The sequence below is a fragment of the Cataglyphis hispanica genome, chromosome 2 (assembly GCF_021464435.1).
Source record: "Cataglyphis hispanica isolate Lineage 1 chromosome 2, ULB_Chis1_1.0, whole genome shotgun sequence".
In the NCBI taxonomy this organism is placed as follows: Eukaryota; Metazoa; Arthropoda; class Insecta; order Hymenoptera; family Formicidae; genus Cataglyphis; species Cataglyphis hispanica.
Window position 1 is genome coordinate 9,082,439 of NC_065955.1, and position 22,112 is coordinate 9,104,550.

The following is a 22,112-nucleotide window of genomic DNA, read 5'->3' on the forward strand; positions in this document are numbered from 1 at the left end:
AATATCGTTTAGCGAATCGTAGTCTATAAATACTGGTTAATATTTTCTTGTTTTATTATCGCTAGTATTGTGTATATGTGTATATCTCTGATGAGACATATAAATTGATGAGATATATAAATTATTATCAGCGATATTACATATGTTTACAATGAATTGGTGAATTGAAAAGAAGATTGTTCAGTAATGTTACGCGAATGATATGTGTGCGCATATACATTGAGAAGAGGTGATAAGACACTTTCTATTAAAAGAGATGTGGGAAGACGGTTCTTATATAAAATTATCTTTACATTAAGTATTGCGCGAATCAGTAGTATTTTTAAGTGTTTTAAGGGATGTCGTCCCTCGTGTTTTTCTTAAAATATTGACAACAAATAAAAAGACTAAGCAACTGTAATAAAAAAAAGAACAATATGCAATATATATAGAAATATATATATGAGACAGTCTCATTAAAGTACCAACAACAGAGATCAATTTGTTTGTTTTGTATGCAAGCTTATAGCTGCGTCTTTTCAAGCAACATTTATATAATACTTCTCTCAAAATAAATTTTCTCATTTCACATCGATCTGTAATAAAAGAATTGTGATAATTTACAGTGAATAATTTACAATTAATGCACTATATTTTTTTCTGCTATAGCGCAAATATTTCATGTGTTTAAAATTATATTTAAAAATATATTGTATTTTACAAACTCGGATTTAGCAAAGTTTACAGACAAATAAAAATTTATTGATAGTCAACTATCCATCCTTTTTTATTTGTCTATATACATGCATACAACCAGTGTATATATAAATTTCAAATCATATTCTCTCTCAAATATCAGTATTGATTGATATCTTGTATCATATATTTGAGAATATCTCATAACAATAACATAATAAATTTGCATGATTGGCAAATATATTAGTTTTTAAAAATTTTGGTTTTTACAATTATAAAAACATTCTTACTGATAATATAAAATTTGGGTAAATTCTTAATTAAAGTTTGCCAATATATTGAAAGAAATAAAAACTAATATCTTTTTATAATTATATATATAATCGTGCAAAATGATGTATAATATAAATATAAATATATGACATAAACATATATGTAACATATAATTTGATTTGCTATTTTCATTTTTTTATAAGTCTCAATAAAAATAAAATTTTTTCTGTATAAATAAAACGGGAAAACAATATTAACCAATTCTTTTCTTCAAAAAGTAAAAAAAATAACAAAATAAAAAAAGAACATTTAGAGAAAAGATAGCAGCTATATGTATTCGAGCATGACATCACCTCTTGCAAATTTTTCTAATATTTATATCAAATAGTTTTGTTTTTCTTTTGACAAACTGTTAAAATATATAAAGAGAATAAAAAATGTATTTTGTGTGATCGATAAGAACCATGTACTCCATGGATGATATATATATGTGTATGTGTGTGTGTATGTGTGACATATTAACTAATTATTTCATGATTAATTGCTCTATAAGTAGATAATTGGTCGACTGATGTGTTGAGTTTTTTAAGTACACTTTCATAACCGGGATATATAAGGCATGGCTATGCTCTGTTCTTAAGTAAGCGCAGAACAATATGCAATACTGGTGTTTTCTATTATAACCGTTAATTACAGAGGTCAACTTTGTTTATAGATTTCGCGTTTCCTATTATAAAGAGTTGGCGCTCGAATAGGTAACACCCATCTCTAATAAAATTTAGCATTAGCAATTTAGCAATGCCATTTGATACCATCTCACATACAACGCTTATCATTGGAAAAGTAAATGCTCTGCGTGTCTCTGTGTCAATTATACTTTCAGTCTCATTAGCATCTACATGTACACTGAATATCCAGTGTACCGTAGGCCGCTTCGAAATTCTTGTTTCGATATAAGAACACGAACACGCGCGACCTATATGGAAGCATTCTGATGTAAAATAGAAAGTTCCTCTCTCATCTTTATTAGATTAATGCGACCTAATTACAAAGAATGCAATCCCCTCACCAAATACTAATGTCCCTATAGATCTTATACATCTGCCGTTTTTTCTCTAATCTTTCTTACACTTTGCGATAACCTATTATATCCGATTCCCTAAGCTTATGGACCCTATAAGCGTGGAATCTGAAAAAAAAGAGATTTAATTATACAATTCTATATCTGCAAATGCATGTGATTAATAATGATTATTTAAGGTACCTATGTACATCTTCTAGCTAAAACTTGCATATTTTATTTTGTTTATTATTAAACTTACGGCTTGATTTATACTGTGCTGATCATTTAGTGATCTCCTCTCAACAATTCCATTAGAAGATTAAAGGAGCTGCCTTCTCCCTCAGCACGTTTCTCACTGAGCAATTCTTTTCCTGCTTGACATGTTCTTTGTAGATCTGGAATTCTCAATAATAGTTCACCGAATTTGGCAGGCATTTCTGGATATTTTGCGATTGTGTATTGCTGCAATGCGTGAAGGGCTTTTTCTTGAGAAGCTCTGACTTTTTCAGGTTCCTTTAATTCACTTATGTCGGATGTTAACAGCACGATCACCTATTTATTTAAAAGACAAAATAAAATATCGTTTTTAATTTCGTTGCAAATAAAAAATCAGTTGGATTATATAGATTGGATTTTTGTATGTAGTTTGGATTGTATTTTCATCCTCATTTAACATGATATCTTATGCAACTATTTGAGTAATTTAATGTAAAAATGTATTTAATATATTATACAAATGACATTCAATATAATGAAATGAATGATTTTGTGTTAAGTGTTAAATATGCAGTAAAAATGAGGATCTTTAATAACGAGGTAAATAAAGGTATTTACCTTCATAGCAACATATTCATATTGATCTACTCTCAGTCTTCGCAGATTATTTGTAAAAGCGAGCATCCTCTCGATGCAAGTCGCTAAACCAAGCTCTCTAGCTTGTTCTAAAGTGATCGACTTGCCGAGAGACACTCTGATCTCACCGGGACTGTTCATGCTGCGAAAACAGCAAGAGAAGAGTAATAGCTCGCACCAAGAGTTGATTAACAAACAGATTTGATCATCAATAGAGATATTTTTGAATAACGGCAGACTCTTGCACCATTTGACAATCTTATAGAGTCGATGATCCGCGATGTTGCATAGGTTAGACAGAAAGTCCGGATGTTGCGTCGGATTGCCATTATTGGAATTACTAGCGATTTGGGAATTGCTATTATTCACGGTATTGCCGTTCGTGGAATGTTGATCGGGCGCCCCTATGGAAGTCGAGCCGGCGGGGCTACCCGACTCTCCTCTTCTGTTGTTAGTATCGACGTTGTTCGAATCGTTCGACGAACATTCCACCGCGCCTCCGTTATTTCCGATGGTAGTCGCAGTGCCACCGGGTGCGGATGCGCTACTTCCGAATCCACCGAGCAGCATATTGCTATCACCGCTAATAGAGATGCTCCTCGCATTCCCGGATATTCCTCCGCTTGCTCGATCATTGTCGTTATAATGCCAGAGATGCTCCACGTCCATAATGTCTTGCAAGAGTTGCGGCACTTGCATCCTGTGAGAATGATTCGAATGATATCTGACTGAATAATGATGTTCGCTTCCGGCCGGTGCCGGACTGCAATTGCCCGCCGCAGTCAGTTTTTCGTTGCCGGCCATACCGCCGGCGGGACTGCCGACGAGATTCGCCGGTAGAGTATAGGTGCACTGATATGTGCTTCTACCGCCTCTGGTACGATCCTCCCTGATCGCCTCAAGCTTCATACCCATGTTGAGGCACTTGTCGAAGCGACAGGCCGGACATTTTTTCCTCGTGGCCACGGTGACCGGACAGCCTGCGCCTCTAAGGCACACATAGTTCTTGCGATTCTGGACGGTGCGTTTGAAGAATCCCTTGCACGATTCGCACGAGAAGATACCGTAATGAAATCCGCTTATCTTGTCACCGCAAATCGGACAGGGACTATTTATCAATTGCTGTCTGGTGGAAATACCCGATTGCGCCGAAGGTATTCTACAGTCTTCCTGATCCTCCGCGACCGGGTGGCCGTCCGGCGATAATTCCGATCCTGGCACGGAAGAGGATGAGTAATGATGCGTGGCGACAGCGGACGATGCCGGAAGATGCAACGGACTACCTTGCGCCACTTGATGCTGATGATGTTGCGAGTGCGAATGCGGATGTCTCGGTTGTTGGACGGGTGAATGCGTAGGCGGGCTAAGCGAGCCGTAACTGTAACAGCTACTGGAAGCGTCCGAGTTGTTCCTCGAAAGCGAATGTGACAGTGACAGGGAGAGCGAGGAGGTTGAATTGTTGAAGCTGTGCCGAGAGAGGGATAACGATGAGGACGGTATCGGACTGCCCGCTAAGGCGGAGTGCCGTGCAGCATGAGGGCTTTGCGTCGGTGAACTGAAGACGCTATATGCAGAATGAATGGCGGAATCTGGTGACGGCACCTATACAAGAATTTGAAAATATTATATAATAAAACACTACGACGCTATAAATTGATGTTAACACGTCTATTATTAGCTTACCTGCGATCTAGTATGACTGTGCTTGGTTAAATGATGTCGCGGATTGAGAATGGGGCTGTGATTAGGCGTGGAATTATTATATCCGCCGAGAAGCTTGCCCACGAGAAGCGGTAGGTCGCTTTGTTGAGTCTGCTCGAGATTTTCGATACCGCGTTGCTGCTGTTGTTGCTGTTGCAGTTGTTGGTTATGACTCATGGGTAGTCCGGCGTCGTGAAAGGATCCTATTGTGAAAGCCGGACTGGATCGAAAATCCGGCTCTGACTTAATCGGAAATTTCTGTTCCATAGGTCCAGGACTCGTACTGCACACCTGAACTCCCTCCATGGACGTTTCCTCGTTATCCTAAGCCAATAATTAATCGCATTATTAAAATTTGTGTATCTTAATTTTATATATACTAAATAATTTCATCTTCTATAATTAAGGCCAGAATATTCACCTCTATATCCAGAGTTTAATCTTATATTAGTCATTTCATATAGGCCATAAAAATTATTTTAGTATATATTAGGTCTTTGTCGTGCGTCTAATTGTCTGATTGTCAAACAATGACTTCATTGTCTTCGCGAGGAAACAATTCTAACTCTTCTGTAAAAATTTTGGCAAACATTTCTCGATGTGTCCGCAGAATCTTTTCTGAAGTCGACGATTTTAGAATATCACATACGATAAATCCAACCTGATTAGTAATTGTATTGGAAGACATTTCTTGGTCCGATAATTCCCCCTCCCACGACATTGGTCTCTCGGGCTGCTGTTGCGAATTATCGTCGCAGTATCCCGCGCCATCGCCATTTGCCTCCCCGTCGCCGATCTTGTCACCGTTCTGGTTACTCGATACGTCACGTTTCTTCTTCGAGCGTAGATTAACGCCTCTAAAGTCAATCTTGCTGATCTCACCGTCGCTGTCCTCGGGATCGTCGATGTCGGCCGCGTTCGCAGCGAGGATACCGCCGATTCCGATGCCGATACTATGCGGTCCCGTATTCGTGCAGATTCCACTCGTCGGGACGACATTTCCGCATCCCAGCACCGAGGTCGATACCACTGACACTGTCACGCCGTTCTGTCCTCCGAGATATTTACACACTCCTTTACCTAAAATCACATTATTGCTATTAAAATTCGCGAATATTTTTTGTTACAATGTGCCAAAAATTTTACGTAACAGAAGCTTGGCACTGTTTGAAAACAAGTTCATATCCCCGAATGATTGAATTAAAGAAATTCCTTAGAGAATAATTACCATCGTGCATCTCTTGATTGGGCGGTACGTTAATAGTGGTGACGGATACGTTTTTCCCCGTCTCCGTGGAACGGCTCGGGCTCATCGATACACCGATGCAAGACAGGGGCAAACAGGACGCGGACGTGTTGGTCGAGGTGGAGGAGCTCGTCGGTGACGAGCTGGACGTGGCGCAGGAAACGGAAATGGACGCAGAACCTGCTGCTAAAGTGGAAGTTGACGATGAATTCGTCGCCGTCGTCGATGACGATGATGACGATGATTTCCAGGTCTGGGTGGGCCACCAGCCTGAATCCGAACCGGGCCCTGGTCCTGGGCCCTCGCTGGGCCCGTTTTGCTCCGACATTCTCAGCTGATTACGCTGCTGCAAGCAGCTCGTGATATGACTCGCGGCCTCTCGATCTCCGCGAAAGCGTACAGCATCCTTACGGCGGAACCTCTTATTGTCGTGTCTGTGAATTATCGGGAGCTATCTACAGTCAAGTGTATACAATGCCGTGTCGATCGTTCCTTCTGTATCTGAAAAAGAGAAGAATATTTTATATATAATATCTCCCTCTTTTACATACATACATACATAAAAGAATTTGAACAAATAATTTTACGGGTAACTCGATATAAAAAAATATCAATGAGAAATTTGATTGGATGCATTTAGTGCGCATTCAATTAATTAATTATTAATTAATTAATTAATTTTCTATATTCAATTTAATTATTTAAAATAATACAAAGAATTCATTGAAAACGCATTTAGAGCATTAAAAATTCGCTTTATAAGTAAAATTAATAAAATATGTTATATTTTGCTATATTATTTTAACACAATTGCTTGACTACGAAATTAACATTTTATTAATCTTACATAATATTTTATCGTGATCGATTTTCAAAAAAAAATCTCGTTCTTATTTAAATTGTAAAATTTATATAATTAAAAAATATTGTAGCGAAAATTCAATTTTCTTAAAATCTAATTACAGAATCCGCAGAATGTACTTTCTAAACCACAGTTTATGCAACACGATGCGGTTTCGCTAGAAAGTAGCACGCTATTTCGGCTGCCTCGGTTGAAGAGAATGACTAACAGTATATGTTCTCTCGCATGAAATCATTCGCCGAAAATCTAGCCGCGCGATTAGAAGCCATCTCGCGAGCTCTGACACACAGTCTCTCTGTCTCTCTCTCTCTCTCTCTCTCTCTCTCTCTTTCTCTCTTTCACAAGGTTACGTCGATGGCCGTGCCGCAAGGCCAGCCCACTTCCGGTCCCGCAGAACCGCCGAACGACCTTCGCGCGGAAACGCACGCGTTCACTCACGCCCGCACACGAAGGTGCGAAGCGCGTGCGGGACGAATGACAGGATCAATCGCATGACAGATGCTTGTATCATACGAAAAAAGCGATTTGTCGTTAAAAAAAAAAAATAAAATAAAAAACAGATCGACGCGTATGCACATACGCGAAACATGATTTAAATAGGAAACGTTATTTAGATGAATCAAGTTTGCTTCGTCGGTCCCTTCTCAAGCTCTACGAACGTATTGCAAAATCATTCATTTAGTACGCTCTGAAGCGTAAACCTCGCGGATAATTAAAATATTTTACGATTCATGTATATACGGCGTACCGTGTGTATTAACGATTAACACCTAGCGAGAAAATCGCTGATGTGTCCTCGAAAGATATAATTTAGTTCTCACTATTGCGCGACTTTGCTTTCTACTGTGTGTACTGATTATTAATATAACAAGAAGTTGATAAATCAGAGAAGTCGATTTTTCTTTCAATATTTGATTAAATATTATTATCTGTTCTGGCTTCTTCTTTTATTACGAATTTATTTTTCTTTTATTATCTTAAAAATTATGAATTTGTAATGTTTATAATATCTTCCAAAGTTTTAAATTCTGCTAAAAATGTTTGAAATTAATGTAAGAAAAGATAAAGCTGTTGAACTCAATTTTTGCGTTACATATGAAAGACACATTAATTCTGAAGAATAATAAAATTACTTGCGTCTTTTGTGTAAAAATGCGAATACTTTAAGAATGACGCATCTCTAAGATTTTCCTTCGCGCGCGATGTGCATTAATTTTCTTTCTCTCAAGATTATTCTTACATAATCTCCTTTCGTCTCCGTCACAAAAGATACGATACGCGTTAAAGGGATACCGTGGAGCGCGACGTTTTATAATTTTATATGAGACTACGAGCTACCACCGGACACGGTGTATCTCGCTCGTATGCAACAACTCGACGACTACAACGCGATAACCGTACTCTCGTCGGAGAGATCCGTGCGAATCTCACGTTGGACTAGTTATCGCAAAGTTTTGAGAGAACGCGAAACGTTCTCCGCGGTGCGCGTATGGGAGTAGCGTTAACAACGTTAGTTACGAGCCGAGGAGAGACGAGGTCGGGCGAGGCCGAGCGGAGCGCGACGGCGGTCGAGCATATCGGGGACCGGTGTTACGATCTCCTCGCCGCGCTCGGGATGTCGTCCTGCGGCACCCGCGCCTCGCTACTCCCCGTGCAAGGCGTGCGTGTACGCAACGCAGGTAGTCCCTCGCGGGCATGAGTGCAGGCAGATCGCATACCGGGCGTACGCACAGAGTCGGTCTACGTTTTCGGAAACGGGCGTACACAGCCGAGGGAGAGCGCACTCGAATACATACACACAGAGAGAGGGTGTCTCTCTCTCTCTCTCTCTTTACTGGATCTTGTAAAAAAATTTCCTTAAAATTCCCTTATCTTCTAGGTATTTTTGTTCAAAATTCCAAATAAAGAGAATATTTGAAAGATTTTCTTTTTTTGTTATTTTTCTAAAATAAGTTTCTTTCTTATTGTATGTGTTTTCTAATATATTTTTTATTAATACAAAGGAAAAACATAGAGCTATTTAAGTTTCACGTAATAGATTTGCAAATGTACTGAAAAATATTGAATAGCTTTCGGAAACATTTTTACTTGCATAACATCTTTTTTTTAATCTAAAAATTACAATTAAGAATGTATTTACTACAATATTTTGTTAATATATCAACAAGGATAGATATATATTTATAATACATTTTAAACACATAATTCACAACTTGGCTTATCGGCGGCTTGCCTATAATATAAGAGCAAAATTATCAGAGATAGAATTTTTTTTTAAATATTCTCGTGTCTCAATAAAATTCCCTGATTTTTCCAAATACAAAAAAAAAAATCCAGATTTTCTACATTTTTTCAAGAAGCAGACTCTTCGAGAGAAAATCTTCCTTCTTCTTACTCTCTCATCTTTTCTCTTACAACGCAGGACACACGAAAAGAAGCGATTGTGATCGCGATACTCATCATATTCACGCATATATACGCACACGCGTGGTGTCGTCGCCGCAACGCGACGTGGTTTGTTGCGCGTGTGTATGTGTATATGCGTCTCTCGTCTCCGAGTATATAGTAGTCCGTCTACTTGAGAAGGCGAGTGTGGCGCGCGCGATAGTTACGACGCCGGCTTCGACAACGTCGGCGGTAAGTTCAAGGCCCTCCGCGACCGCCCTACCCGGCTCCTATGCACCTTCGGGGTCACGTGACGCGGCTCAAGGTCTTCTCTCCCTACTCCGGGGATCGTCGCGGTCGCGCCGAGGCGAGTCGGACGGACCGGCGGCCCCGCGCTATATCGTTGCATCGTGCACCGGTGTAACGCTATTGCGTTCCTCACCGAGAATCGGAACCGTCGTCGTCGTCGTCGTCGTCGTCGTCGCGATCACATAGTCGGTCAAACGACAGCGGCGGTGGCGACGGTTAACCGTGGGTGACGACAAACGATGACTACGACGATGGAATCTCGTGCCACCTCCTCCCCCTTCTTCCTCTCCTTCTACTCGGGCGTCTCTTTCTCCCGCTCCTTCTTATTCTTGTGCATCGAGATACGGACTCGGGTCAGTGACATCGCGTAAGGACGGTCGGAGGAAGCGTCGGCTCGCCGAGAGAGCCGAGAAAAAACGCTGCCGGGCCCGCCGCTGCTTCGACAGGTAGGCCGAGCCCGCAGTGCGGACAGGGCCCACCTTCAAGTCTTTTGTGCCCTTTACGCGTTACTATGTCGTTATTAGACTTGTTTATTACCGGGATAATAAAGAAAAACGCGAGAGAGAGAGAGAGAGAGACGATGTAACGTATAGCGATACGTAACATCGTAATCGCCACTGCTAAGACATATGCCTTTTATTTGGTGGAAAGATTGTATTGTTTCCATTTGGGAAATTTGTTTTACTCAAAAATATAAATTTAATAAAAATAATTTCTGCGCATGAGATTAATTACAATTTGTATTTACGCAATTATTTTTATGTGATTTGCATACGTGGATTTATATATATGTACGTGTCTTAATACGCGTCTTAATAAAAGAAGAGGATAAGAATGAGTCATACACGGTAGAGAGCGATAGCACACCGTAGTTATCGAAATCCGGTTGGCCAACTCCCACATATATGTTTTTCATAAGCTGATTTATTGCCCTAACGCGTTGCACCTTATCCTCTCCTTGCAACGAATCAGCGCAGCAAGCGCATTATAAAATGTGCAAGTTGTGTCAGCGGGATCTCCTCATTTTACTCCGTCCATATGATATCCGTTTTGACTGACATAGCAGGCTCCCTCGCGCGAACAAAGCAGCGTCCTCCGTACCACGATAACATGAGATCAGGCTTTATCAAGCGATAAGTGCCGTACTACCGAGAAGAATATCACGCCGACAAAAAAATATAATGCTTTTCGAAAATAAACTATCTCTCTCTAATGATCAAACGTGACTGTCGAAATATATCAAATGATTGACTTTTAAAATGTTAATCGTTGCTGCTAATAATTGATAATAATTAATTGCCATAAAATTAATGATTATGACTTGCGAGACAGTTTACTGATACGGAGAGAAAGACGATGACTTTGGAGTCTGAAATTAATTCAAGATTTATCAGCCGTAATTCAATTCAATTGTAATTGATAACAAAAAAGTTATAAATCCATCCAGATATTTTAAAAATAAAATCCCTCTTATTTTTTTGCGTATTTTATTCTAAGTAATAGTATGTAAAAAAATCGCATATCTCTACACTGTGTGTAAAAAATGCATTAAATCTGCGCTGATAATATTCGTGTATGACATATCGTCGAGCTGTTGTCGATTCTTTTCTACAATGACAGTTCTCTCGTACAGACGCGCAGTTACGCCTTTATGTGGTAACGGGCGTAAAAGGTTATTTACCGTCGAAGGCTTTAGTCAATGACCGTTCGATCGGTGCCGTTTCTTGACATCGGCAGCCAGGGCGGGCGTCTCGCGACGCGACAGTGGTTGCGCGCGTTGCACGCGTCCCGCTCCGGCTTCCTCGTATCTTGACACGGGGAGCTGCAGCAGGCGGTATGGCAGGTGATGCGGAAGAGGGATCGACGACCTATGGAGTCTGTGCGCCGGCACTATTTTAAGCGGGTCGCGCGAACGGAGTGCCCCGATCGGCAGCCCCCACGGAATGACCGTGAAAGACGCGACGCGCCGCGTTCGTCTTTCCACGTGTATGTGTGTGTGTGTGCGTTACATGTTTCCTCGTCCCCGATGAGGAAACAACACGTCAAGTGTAACGTTCGCGTGCAACAGTCAACGGAATCCGTGATTCCCGCCGCGCCTCTTATTGTTAGTCCTCGGACTATCGAGCAATTTTTGCGGTTGATCGTAGAACGCGGTCGATTTTACGCCACGTTCGAGATTTTGTTTTCTTTCATCCTAAACTCTTTCTCTTCTAAGATTAAAAGAAATTCGCCGCGAATATTGTATTATAATGATATTTACCTTTAAAAAAGGAAATCGATATAATAGAATTAACGGATGTTAATATGACAAGAATATAACAATCTATTTTGGCTAAAAAAAAAAAAATTTCTATTTGTGATTTTATTATATAAAATGACATATAAAACAATAAATAAATAAATAATTTAAATAAATCTTAGACAAAAAAATTAAATATATTATACAAGCTTAGAAGAAACTTTTTAAAATGATAGATGCCAAGGTTGATGCCTACATACTCCGCAGATTTTAACATGCAACGAGACAAAACAATAATAGTATATGATATCACGCTTTTATTATATTTAAGCGGTGATACCAAACTCCGAAGGTATTAGTATTATGAAAGTGGGCGTCAACCATATTTCACTGTCATCATATTATACCATAACACAACATCGCGACGTATATACAATACATATTTTATTAACGGTAAAAAGTTTGCAATGATTGATATGAAAAGTACATTTGCAATGATTGATATGAAAACTGGATAAATATAGAGAGAATTTTCGTTTATGCAAATTATTTAAAATGTATTAATATTATAAATTTCATATTATATATTTATACGCTAAAAATGCTTTTCAAATATGAACACGGACATGCTCCATTAGCAAGATAAGAGAGAGAGAGAGATCAAAAAATTAAGAATGTCAAGTTTGTTAATAGATATATTCTCTGTCTCCGCAAGAGATACATTTTTCAATAGAGTTTATTCATTACGTCGATCAAACGAGCATTAATTATTTTCTTATTTAAATACGAACGCGAGAGACAGCCGATCGTGCGAACCCGACACGAGTTGTGCATTGAAATAAAACGGTATCTTGAACTGAGCGGTTTTCCTTATAACTTGCATAGCGTTCCCGCTCTATTTCTCCTTAAAGCCTTAACGCGATAACTGACATCTACTCCAGCGGTGATATGCATTTTCCGTAAATATTTTATAGCGTATCATCGCAAAATACACAAATTCGTAACATACATACTTTTAAGGTCTCATTTTTTTCTTTTAAATTATTAAATAATTTTTATTTAATATTTCTATAAATACGATATTATAATTCTTAATTATTAACATTTCCTTTACAAATGATCTAACTCATTTCGCAAGATGAGTTTGAATCTTTTTAATTATGACGTCATTATAAGCGGGAAAAAAGTACTGGACAATTTTGACAGTATGATCCCGGGAGCGAAGATAATGACGATCCGACTCGACTTTCTTTGCGACTGTAAATCACGAAGACCCGGAAGATCCGCACTAGCCGCTTCAAATAATTGTTAGATCGTTATTTAGCGCTCGCTTGGTCATTTACGTGCTCGAACCATAGCGGTATTCCGCGAAAACTCTTCGTGTCCCCTGCGGCGATCCTTGTCTCACCAGCTAGCGGAATCCTTCTCCTTCTGTCTCCGAAGCCGAAGGTAGTAGGCGCGCGCGTTTTCCTTTCACCCGGAATACAGTGTGCGTATATGCACGTGTGTATGTACCTTGTCAAACAGGGCTCGGTCGGTCTCCGCAAGCGCATGTCTTCGACATCGCGCGAAAGCATGTATGTGAGAGGGACTGCCGGAGCCACCCCGACCAGTCAGCGCGGGGTCTTGGTCTGGGTGTCGATTAAAATTATTATTGCCGGCGGAGGGGCGTTCTTTTTTCACCATCGTGAAAACCGGTTCACAGTCGCGCGGCTACCTATATGCGTGCGTTTCCTTTTCGCTGCGACGCGGTCCAGCAGCGACATCGACTAGCGTACGTTCGCCAGAACCGGTGGTAATCGATGGCCGGGCATCCGGGTATTTGACGAAAGTCCACGAGACAAATAGGTACCGTAGAATTTGCGTAGAGCGATTCGCGAGACACGCGCCTAGATTGGATAATTATCGGGAAAGCGTTCGAGAAACAAATAGTTAATCTCGCGATTTTTAGAGATACGCTGGGAGCAAGGTACATATAAACGATATACAGATACTTTAAGAACACGATTGATATCGATTACAATACTTTGAATGATACAAGAGATAAAATATTTCTGAGTAAAACTGATTCGACGATAATAATTTCTGATAAGCAATAATTCCATGATTTTTCCATATATTTTTTGCAAGTAAGTTTATTTTTTAATAAAGTTTTATTAGCAGAAAAAATTTAATTTCATGCGCGATTCATTTATTCCATAATTAAAAATTTATATTCAAAATGGAAAAGTTCACGTACATATTTTTTCAGCTGATACAACTCAATTTAATTCATGTTACGTAATGAAATTAATATATTAAAATCATAAATATTCATGCAACGTTAATACCAAATAAATGCGATATTAAATTTATTCTTAATCAAAAGAAGAGAATATCGAATAAAATCTACATATGTGCAAATCTTTAACACACAGAAGTATATATAACTATGAATGACAATTGATATAATGGTTAAAATTGCTAATAGCTCAGATTAATGGGTATTGATAAGATTCTTAGAATTAATTTCAATTTCTAAGAATAGAAATTATTTGCATGCGATTAAGATATAGATACAGTCAGATCAAATTGCCACATCGTTTCGCATTCGATTCTTGGCTATATTCCAGTCTCCGTTACCAAAAGAATGTCATGCAACGAAAAAACGGGCAGATCGTACAACAATTGGAAGATACAAATGCAGTAGCTTAGGAAGAATTGTCAATCAAGAGATCTCTATAATTTTTCTCATTTATTAATATCCGACAACTATCATTATGAGAAATTAATGCGGCAAAAAAATATTATTTTTTATATAAAAGAACAAAAATGTTATTGTGAATTATAAACTATAAATTAAAATTTATTAATTATACTAAAAAAAACTTCTTTATTACTAAAATATTACTATTAAATATAATTCTTTTGATACTTAAAGAAAGAGCATAAAGAGCATCGCGGTCGATTGATAAAGTTGAAGAAAAACATATCTCAAAAATAATCTTTCGCCTAGAAATACTTGGTAGCAATTCAACATTCTCGATTTGGCAATATCCCAAACGTCTTGCCGATTCCTAGCATACGTCGCAATTAATTCTCAACTAACGCGACGTAGCGTATACATTCAATTCGAAAATGCGGTAATGCAAGCGATTGCGAGGAACTGCCACGCGTTCCTAGATCGAAGCAATGCAATTCCAAAACCGGTATCCAGCAGCGCGACTCCGCCAGCAGTGGAGAAAGAGGGGAGAGATACAATTTCTCTCCCTTTTTCCCGCGTAAGCGCGCGCGAACGGCAGACGGAGGTAAAAGAAAAATTCCGCACCGCCTCGTCTCTCGCACCACGTCGTCATATTCTCTCCATCGACGTACCCATGTATCCAGCCGTCTCGTTTCGCCGCCGCGTTTTGTAATCGTCGACCTTTGAAGAACAAGAGAGAACCGCGCGTTCAGAAGAACGTACGTACATACGTGTTGGCCGTACAGCCCGCTAAGGTGATTCCGGACGAGAGCCTTGGTTGAAAGCATTTTTCAAGCGAGGGTATGAGCTATGCGTGGGAAGACCCAAGCTTTACGGTCGCGATATACCGGCGGATTGTCTCGCGTCATTCGTCTAATATTACCTCCCTCGGACACACGTCGCAGAGGGAATAAGGTCGCCCGCGTTGAAGCGTGAATTCATTAAAACGTAAAACCGCGAGAGTTGATTACAAGAAAATACACTCGAGACCAGGAGTAAGCGCGCGCGATCGTTTAGCACACTTTTCTTATGTCAGAATTTTGAAATAAACTATCGGAATATTTTATAGAGACGATTTTTATGTAATTCTTCGGTTCTTTTCTTTCGTACAATTGAAAATAAATCGTCTTACGTAGCATTGCGTGATTCTGCTTGCAAGTATTGTATATTAATTGGATTATATATCAGTGAATTAAAATGAATTATATACACGCAATTGAAAAGATCCATGTATGCGTAACTTTCGAATATGATTTATTCAAACTCCTACTACTCTTAATATAACATGGCTTATTGTTCGCTTCGCGCAATCCGATTAAAATACTGGTTTAAAAACTGGTTGTTAAAAACAGGGAGAATAATCAGCTGATATCTTGACGTTTGTTGAAAAATATCCAACTAAACATCGATAAACAGACCGAAGGGAACACGATCGTTCCTGCGGACGACAGAAACGAGCGTTAGAGGCGCGGTTCGAGAAAGATTCATCAATATTCATATAAGTCGCTAGGCCTATCCTCCGCGTTGTTTCAAGGATCCAGGGAACTTACCGCAGCGCATACTTCGTTCCCCCTCCCCCTCATCGCCCTTCGTTCACATTCACGGTATTCTTTCTTTTTTTTTCTCCTCGTACAAAGATAAAACACAAAACACATACAGAAGTATCCCCGCGTAGACTATCTCCGTGTCGCATAGATTTATCAAGCGTATAAGGATTCTGATGTTTATATGTGTACGTGTCCGGCACGCTGGGTTGCACGCCGAGCCACGGATACGTGACGGGCGTATTATGAATGCGTGTACGAATACGTATACACACGCGTGCAGTGTACACGTTGCAGCCGACGCGATAAGAATCGTGCCCAAGGTGCTTGCGCAATCTGGAGTAGCGATTACCCGCGGAGAGACATGGAGCTCATGTATGGATAAACCTCGTCGCCATCGCCATCATAAACTTTTGCTCGCACCCCATCGCGAATGAAGGGATGAATATATTAGAATACGATATGATACCGCGTCGTAGATCCCCCCCCCCCTTCCGCCTAATGTAACCATAGGGGGTCAACGGAAGGCGGTTGCATGAATTATTAAAGTATTATTCTCACAGATATTGGAGCAACCGACTGCGAATTAACATTATCTGAGGTTAACCGATTAACCTTTCTGTCTTTTTATATATTTAGGGCGGGAAGCGCTTTAGAGAGAGAGAGAGGCGCGCATTAGAAAGAGATGCGCATATGCAGAGACAATCTAACTTTATCGCTAGCTGCAACTTTGTTGCAATCCGACTTTGATGTTAATGAGCGAAGTGTTTGAATTTGTTTTACATATTAAAAATAATAAGCGTATTCAAAAATAATCCGTAGAGTTTAAAATTGTATTTATATAGCGCGCGCGCAATAATTATTCGCATTAATAATATTTGTGATTATTATAATACATGAGATGCATTTCTAGATGATGCTATTTTCTAAATAATGCAGCATTAGATAATGTGCCTTATACTATTGTACAGTGATTTCCAGAGAGTTAATTTATTAAGTTAACGCACAGGTGATTTTTCGTTGCCCGGAACCCGGGCGTACAGATATGCGAGAGTATTCCCGATTTCTTTTTACGTCAGCTGTAACGAGTGATGTTATTCCTTATGTAAGTCTTTAGTCTTATATATTACTGCGTAATCCAGGTAATTTATTTTTAGCAGGAAAAAAATATATAATATTGTGAGATTGTATTGGTCAATGATCGCAACGATTGCCAATATCGAAATGAATCAATATTTACATCATTCTCCGTGTATATATATATATATACACGATGAATTGTATAGAAGGTATTTCATACGCCATGAAAGTAATTCTCCTTTTCAAATTATAAGAGTTATTTCTTTTTAAGAAAAATTGCAAAGTATTATAATTTCTTATTTTTCGTGAATACCTTGAGTAAAAAGTTACAATTAACTTTCCATTAGAAAATAGGAAATTAATTGAAAAAGGAAACTTTAAATCTTCACCTTTAGATCTTTATCCATCACAGCAATTTCAAAGCAAACATCTTTGTTATTTTCGGCTCAGAAAGATTAATCTTCGATTTTTCAAGAAATTCATTTTCCCAAAATTAAATAAAAATTCTTAAAAAGTATCGCCTTCTCCCCCCCCCCTCCCTACCTCTCTCTATTTATACGTCGTGAGAAATCATATTTTGCAAAATATTTTGTCTGCATGGATAAGCGGATCGAATCGATTCTTTGCGTAAACGTAAATCGTAGTTTGGAAAAGGAGAGAACGCGTTGCGCACGCGGCGAGGTAAATATAGTATTGCTTGGCACGCGAGTGTGTCTCTAACGACTACCAAACGCAGAGAAAGTTCTTCTAAGCGTTCCGTGACCTTTCGTATCATTCCGACGGGTAGGAGGAAAAAAAAAAAAAGAAAAAAAGCAGCGGTCAAACGCGGGAGGGTGCAACGCGCGGACTTTCGCCGTTTCACTCGCGCCGGCGAAATACCGCCGCGCAAATCCGACATTTCATATGTACACACGCGTAGACGCAAGAAACGCACGTTGCAACGCTTAATCTAATCGACGGAGTATTCTTTTTTTCCCATCGAAGGACGTTAGAGCGAAGTCATCTCGTCGGGCCTTTTAATGCGCACAGCTTGACTCACGTACCGTCGTGAATAAACGCAATTGGAGAGAAAAGGAATTTGACAATTCGAATTGAAAATCGTAAAATGTTACAGTTTGATGATATCTTTTACACATAATTATCATTTCTAAAAATCTCGCGTGAGATAATCGCGAGGGATATTTTCACGAAGAAAGAGACTCGACTCTCAAAGAAGCGTAACGTTTTTACGTGCGTTCAATTATCCGATCGCGGCGATTGGATAATTCTAGAACACCCTGTATACCAGGATACGGCGAAGCGAAAGGCGCGAGTATACGTCTGAGTATTCTATCGCTCGTAGGTGGAGCCGCGTCAAGGTGGAGCGCTCGATCTCGGGGCCTCATCCGAGACGGAATCCGGCGGAGAGGACCAGCGTCGGGTCGGGTCGGGTCGCCCCCCGTCTTAGTCGCGGTTACCGATACCATTGTCGCGATCGCTCTCCATACACCGTGGCGTTCGCGTATATATGTGTACAGCAGGCTAACGCCCGTTCGCGTTCGCACATTCGTCGCCGAGAATCGTTCTCTCTCCGTCTCCGACGAGCGATTTTCTCGCCTTCGTCCCGCGCTTCATCTCACATACCCTCCTTCCTTTCGCGGCACCTTTAATCGCCGCCGAGAGCCGCGCTCACGATTTACTGCGCGCTCTCGGTCACTTACTCTCCTACCTTGAGAAACGCCCGCTCAGAGATCGACGGTGATTCTGCGTCCGCGCGCGCGCTGCGAGAGAAAGGAGAGGAGGGGGCCGAGAGCCCGAGCGCCTCGAACCTCGAACGAGACGCGTCGCGATGAGACGAGATCGAGATCGGGATCTCTGGGGAGAAAGAGAGGTAAAAGAGCGGGACTCTCACGGGTTTGTAAGGAGCAGTGGTTGCCTCATCGCCGAGGCCTTCTTAATCTCTCTATTAATCCATAAATCTCTCCGGCGGATCGTAAACGTTCGTGTTATCTTTATATAATTAAAGCTTTAAGTGCGGAACATTTTCCAATATAAATGCAAATTGCAGCCGATGGGTTTTCTTGCGCGAATCTGGAGGCGGTCTTTTCGTAGCGAAGAAATGATAGGGGAACGCCGTGACTCAATATAATGTATGAAATTAATCAGATCGATGGTTGAAGCACCTTCAACTTTTCAAAACACCGATTCCTATGCTTATATTCAGAATTAAAATTTTGGACAAACGGGATTTGATAATTAAAGCGCATCACAAAAATGTGTCAAACACTGATTTTTACAAAAACAAAATTCAAACACAATTATTGTTCATGATTAAGTTATCCTTATACAGGATGTTTCAATTTTCTTCAGTACATCCTCGTATATCATTTCATGCGTTGTATTTATTTTCTGCTATACGACACATAAATGAAAATGTGTGTATGCCTATAGAATCCACAAAATTTGACATCTATACGTTCAGTTAGCACACAAATTGATTCGTAAAAATGAGCAATGTACAAAAGCTTCAATTGAAACTGAGAGACAAAAATGTAACTCGCACATAACTGTAGGAAAAAAGTAGCTAATACATTAAATCAACTAAAGGAGCTCCGAGAAAGCCTAATGAAACAGAAACGTCATGCGTTTGAGCGTCACTGGTGTATAGAATATCGCGCAGTGCGCTCGTAGTAGGGACGAATACGATGGAGGAGAGAAGCGCGGCGAGAAGAAGGGGAGGGAGGGGGGACACGCGGCGGAGGGGAAAGGAGAAGCTCAAGGCCGGTCGCGCTGTCAGAAGGCCTGCGCGCCGAAATATCAACAAGCTTTTTTTTTCCTATTCGAGAGCAAGCGCTCTCCCTGATGATGGCTAATTATTGTCGGATCTGCTCTATTCGCATCTCTCGAAGGGAAATCGCACGCGTTCGGCTGAGAACGTCGACGAAGAATTGCTCGTAAAGTCGTGTTGCGGTTTAATGCCCGAGAGTCAAAAGGAGAAACGAAGAAGGGAAGCGTGTAATATGAAGAGGCGAGGAGAGAGAGAGAGAGAGATAGAGAGAAAGAACGAGTAGAAAGAGACGGCATGCATGCACGCGCGTGCGTTGAGTTTCGGACAGGTGGCACGGACTCTGCTGTGGCGGCGGCTGACAGCTGACAGTTCGCGAAACCCGTATCGAGAGAACTTATGAAACTGACTGTCGCGAGAGACGCGCGAAACACGCGAGACACACGTTAGACACGAGTTAGGTACGTACGCGTTCTCTCCACGTAACGAAATCCTCGCATGTGGAGAGAAAGGGAGAGAGAGAGAGAGAGAGAGAGAGAGAGAAAGAGAAAGGAAAGAACGTAAATGTCTCGGAGCAGATAGATGAAAATCGTTGCCAGGTGTGCGTTTCGATATCGAACTCCATGGGGCACGGGATCTCAAAACTTTAGATCGCGTCGCGTTTTGCCCCGATGACGACGTCCACGCGAAAAAGAACGCAAAAGAAGAGAGGGAGGAGAAGGAGCGGGGAGAGAAAGGGGGAAACAAAAGTACGCGCGAGGAGGGAGGAGAAGGGAGGAGAGCGAGAAGGACGCCGAGAGAAGGACAGATGGAGGGTGGGAAGGGGGAGGAGGGAGAACAGGAGAAGGCGACCGCGAGAGGGTAGGGGGATCAGAGGAGGAGCGAGGAGGAGAGTCGAGGGGTCAACGAGAAACATAACCTCCGTACTTTCGGACTCTCTTGCACGGCGAACGGACTTTAATGCATGTTACCGCCCGCTCTTTCCGGACACACAGACAATCTCTTACCTCGTCCTCGAGCGCGCCGCAGCGCTCTCTCTCTCTCTCTCTCTCTCTCTATCTCTGTCTCTCGTTCGGGATCTCTCCGACCGATGACGGCGAACGTGTCGTATCGTACAAGTCCAACTCGTGCGGAGAGGAAGTAATATAAGGCACTCCTGACAGTCTTTTTTCACGATGACGGCACCGAGGCACCTATTCTATCGCGCGAGCACAGCGAAGAGCGATCCGCGAGCGAGAACGTATCACGTCGCACTGGTCGCACTATACCGATCACATTCGCGTCTACGAGGAAGAAGGAGACGGAGAGAGGAGGTGAGAAAAAGGAACGAGGAGAGCGAGTGAAAAAGAAAGAAAGAAAGAGACAGAGAGAGAGAGAGAGAGAGAGAGAGAGAAAAGGAGACGGCGGCGGAGAGCACCTCGCGCTGCTGCTCCCGGTGGACGACGCGCCGTGTCGACCGGGTCTCGGGTATCGAGAGAGGTAAATAACGAGCGGCGGGCGAACGAACCCGGGGCGCGCAACAACCACGCACCTTCGCGTCACGTTGCAACAGCGGGGCGGCGGGTTACAATGAGCCACGGGCGGTCACGGGTAGCCACAGGCACGGGCCACCTCCGACTCTCCGTCTCCGCTGCTACTCTGACTGGTGGCACCTCCGCACACCACGAGTTCGCGCTCCTCTCTCTCTCTCTCTCTTTCACTTCTTCTCTCCCCTCTCCACTCCCTCCTTTCGTCTCGCTCTCACCGAACGAGCCTTTCGTCTGTATGTGTGTGCGGGGCCCTCGTACCTGCTTCTCTATCCTTGTCTTCTTCTCTGTCTTTCTCGTCGCTCTTTCATGAATTCGCTCGCTCTCCTTTTCTCTCTCGTTCTCTCTCTCTCTCTCTCTCTCTCTCTCTCTCTTTACGGTGACCGTACGCAGCGATGCCGTTGGTACAGTACACCGTCGCCTGATGCCGACACCTCCGCAGATCGCTCCGACGAGACGCGACGCGTCGCCTTTGCCGTTCGCCGGCTGACATGGTGGAGGCTGGATGGTTGCGGAGCCCCTGCCCCGGAATGTCGGGTTACGTATCCGCGTAATAGCAATCGCGCTTAAAAATGGAAAGTTTGCGCGCGATAACGCGTCTCACGTTCTTGATAAACTCCAATATCGTATCGAATCACGATTACGATGAATGATAATCCCCAGATGAAAAAAATACCGTAGTTCTGTTTCGCTTGTAACATTTAGCATTTATATTATTGCAGACTGTTTCGCGTATGATGTCTCATTTAACGTGAAAATCTCGAATGTTCGAAGACGGAAGATTCCGTTAATCGCAATTAGTCTTAGTCGACGTCCGCACTTCGATTATCTCGTGCCCGCTGTTTTATCGAGAAACGCTTGAGGTGATAAA

At 41.5% G+C, this 22,112-nt stretch overlaps 1 protein-coding gene and 1 long non-coding RNA gene across 5 annotated transcripts in view; one reads left to right on the forward strand and one right to left on the reverse strand.

Moving 5' to 3' along the window:
- Positions 1-737: 737 nt before the first annotated feature.
- On the reverse strand, positions 738-21,692 carry LOC126855650 (nuclear hormone receptor FTZ-F1 beta). 4 transcript variants are annotated; one of them, XM_050603504.1, is made up of 7 exons: positions 21,247-21,692; positions 5,793-6,305; positions 5,226-5,644; positions 4,547-4,888; positions 2,846-4,465; positions 2,271-2,563; positions 738-2,137 (listed from the first exon to the last, which is right to left on the reverse strand). In XM_050603504.1, the coding sequence occupies exons 2-6, from the start codon at positions 6,136-6,138 to the stop codon at positions 2,297-2,299; spliced, it is 2,994 nt and encodes a 997-aa protein (XP_050459461.1). In that variant the 5' UTR covers positions 6,139-6,305; positions 21,247-21,692; the 3' UTR covers positions 738-2,137; positions 2,271-2,296. The 4 variants fall into 4 exon arrangements, with proteins under 4 accessions (XP_050459461.1, XP_050459451.1, XP_050459441.1 ...); XM_050603494.1 differs by having other exon boundaries at positions 5,793-6,311; XM_050603484.1 differs by having other exon boundaries at positions 20,723-21,692.
- Positions 16,898-22,112, forward strand: part of LOC126855923 (uncharacterized) — a 126,977-nt gene continuing 121,762 nt past the window's right edge. Inside the window, exon 1 of the long non-coding RNA XR_007688300.1 lies at positions 16,898-16,976. This is a non-coding gene — a long non-coding RNA (uncharacterized LOC126855923). The remainder of the gene's footprint in view (positions 16,977-22,112) is intronic.

Coding starts and splice junctions, on each gene's coding strand:
- LOC126855650 (XM_050603504.1), bottom strand. CDS start 6,138: ATGTCGGAGCAAAACGGGCCCAGCGAGGGCCCAGGACCAGGGCCCGGT. Junction 5,645..5,792: donor CAATCAAGAGATGCACGATG/GTAATTATTCTC, acceptor ATGTGATTTTAG/GTAAAGGAGTGTGTAAATAT. Junction 4,466..4,546: donor ACAGTCATACTAGATCGCAG/GTAAGCTAATAA, acceptor ATTCTTGTATAG/GTGCCGTCACCAGATTCCGC.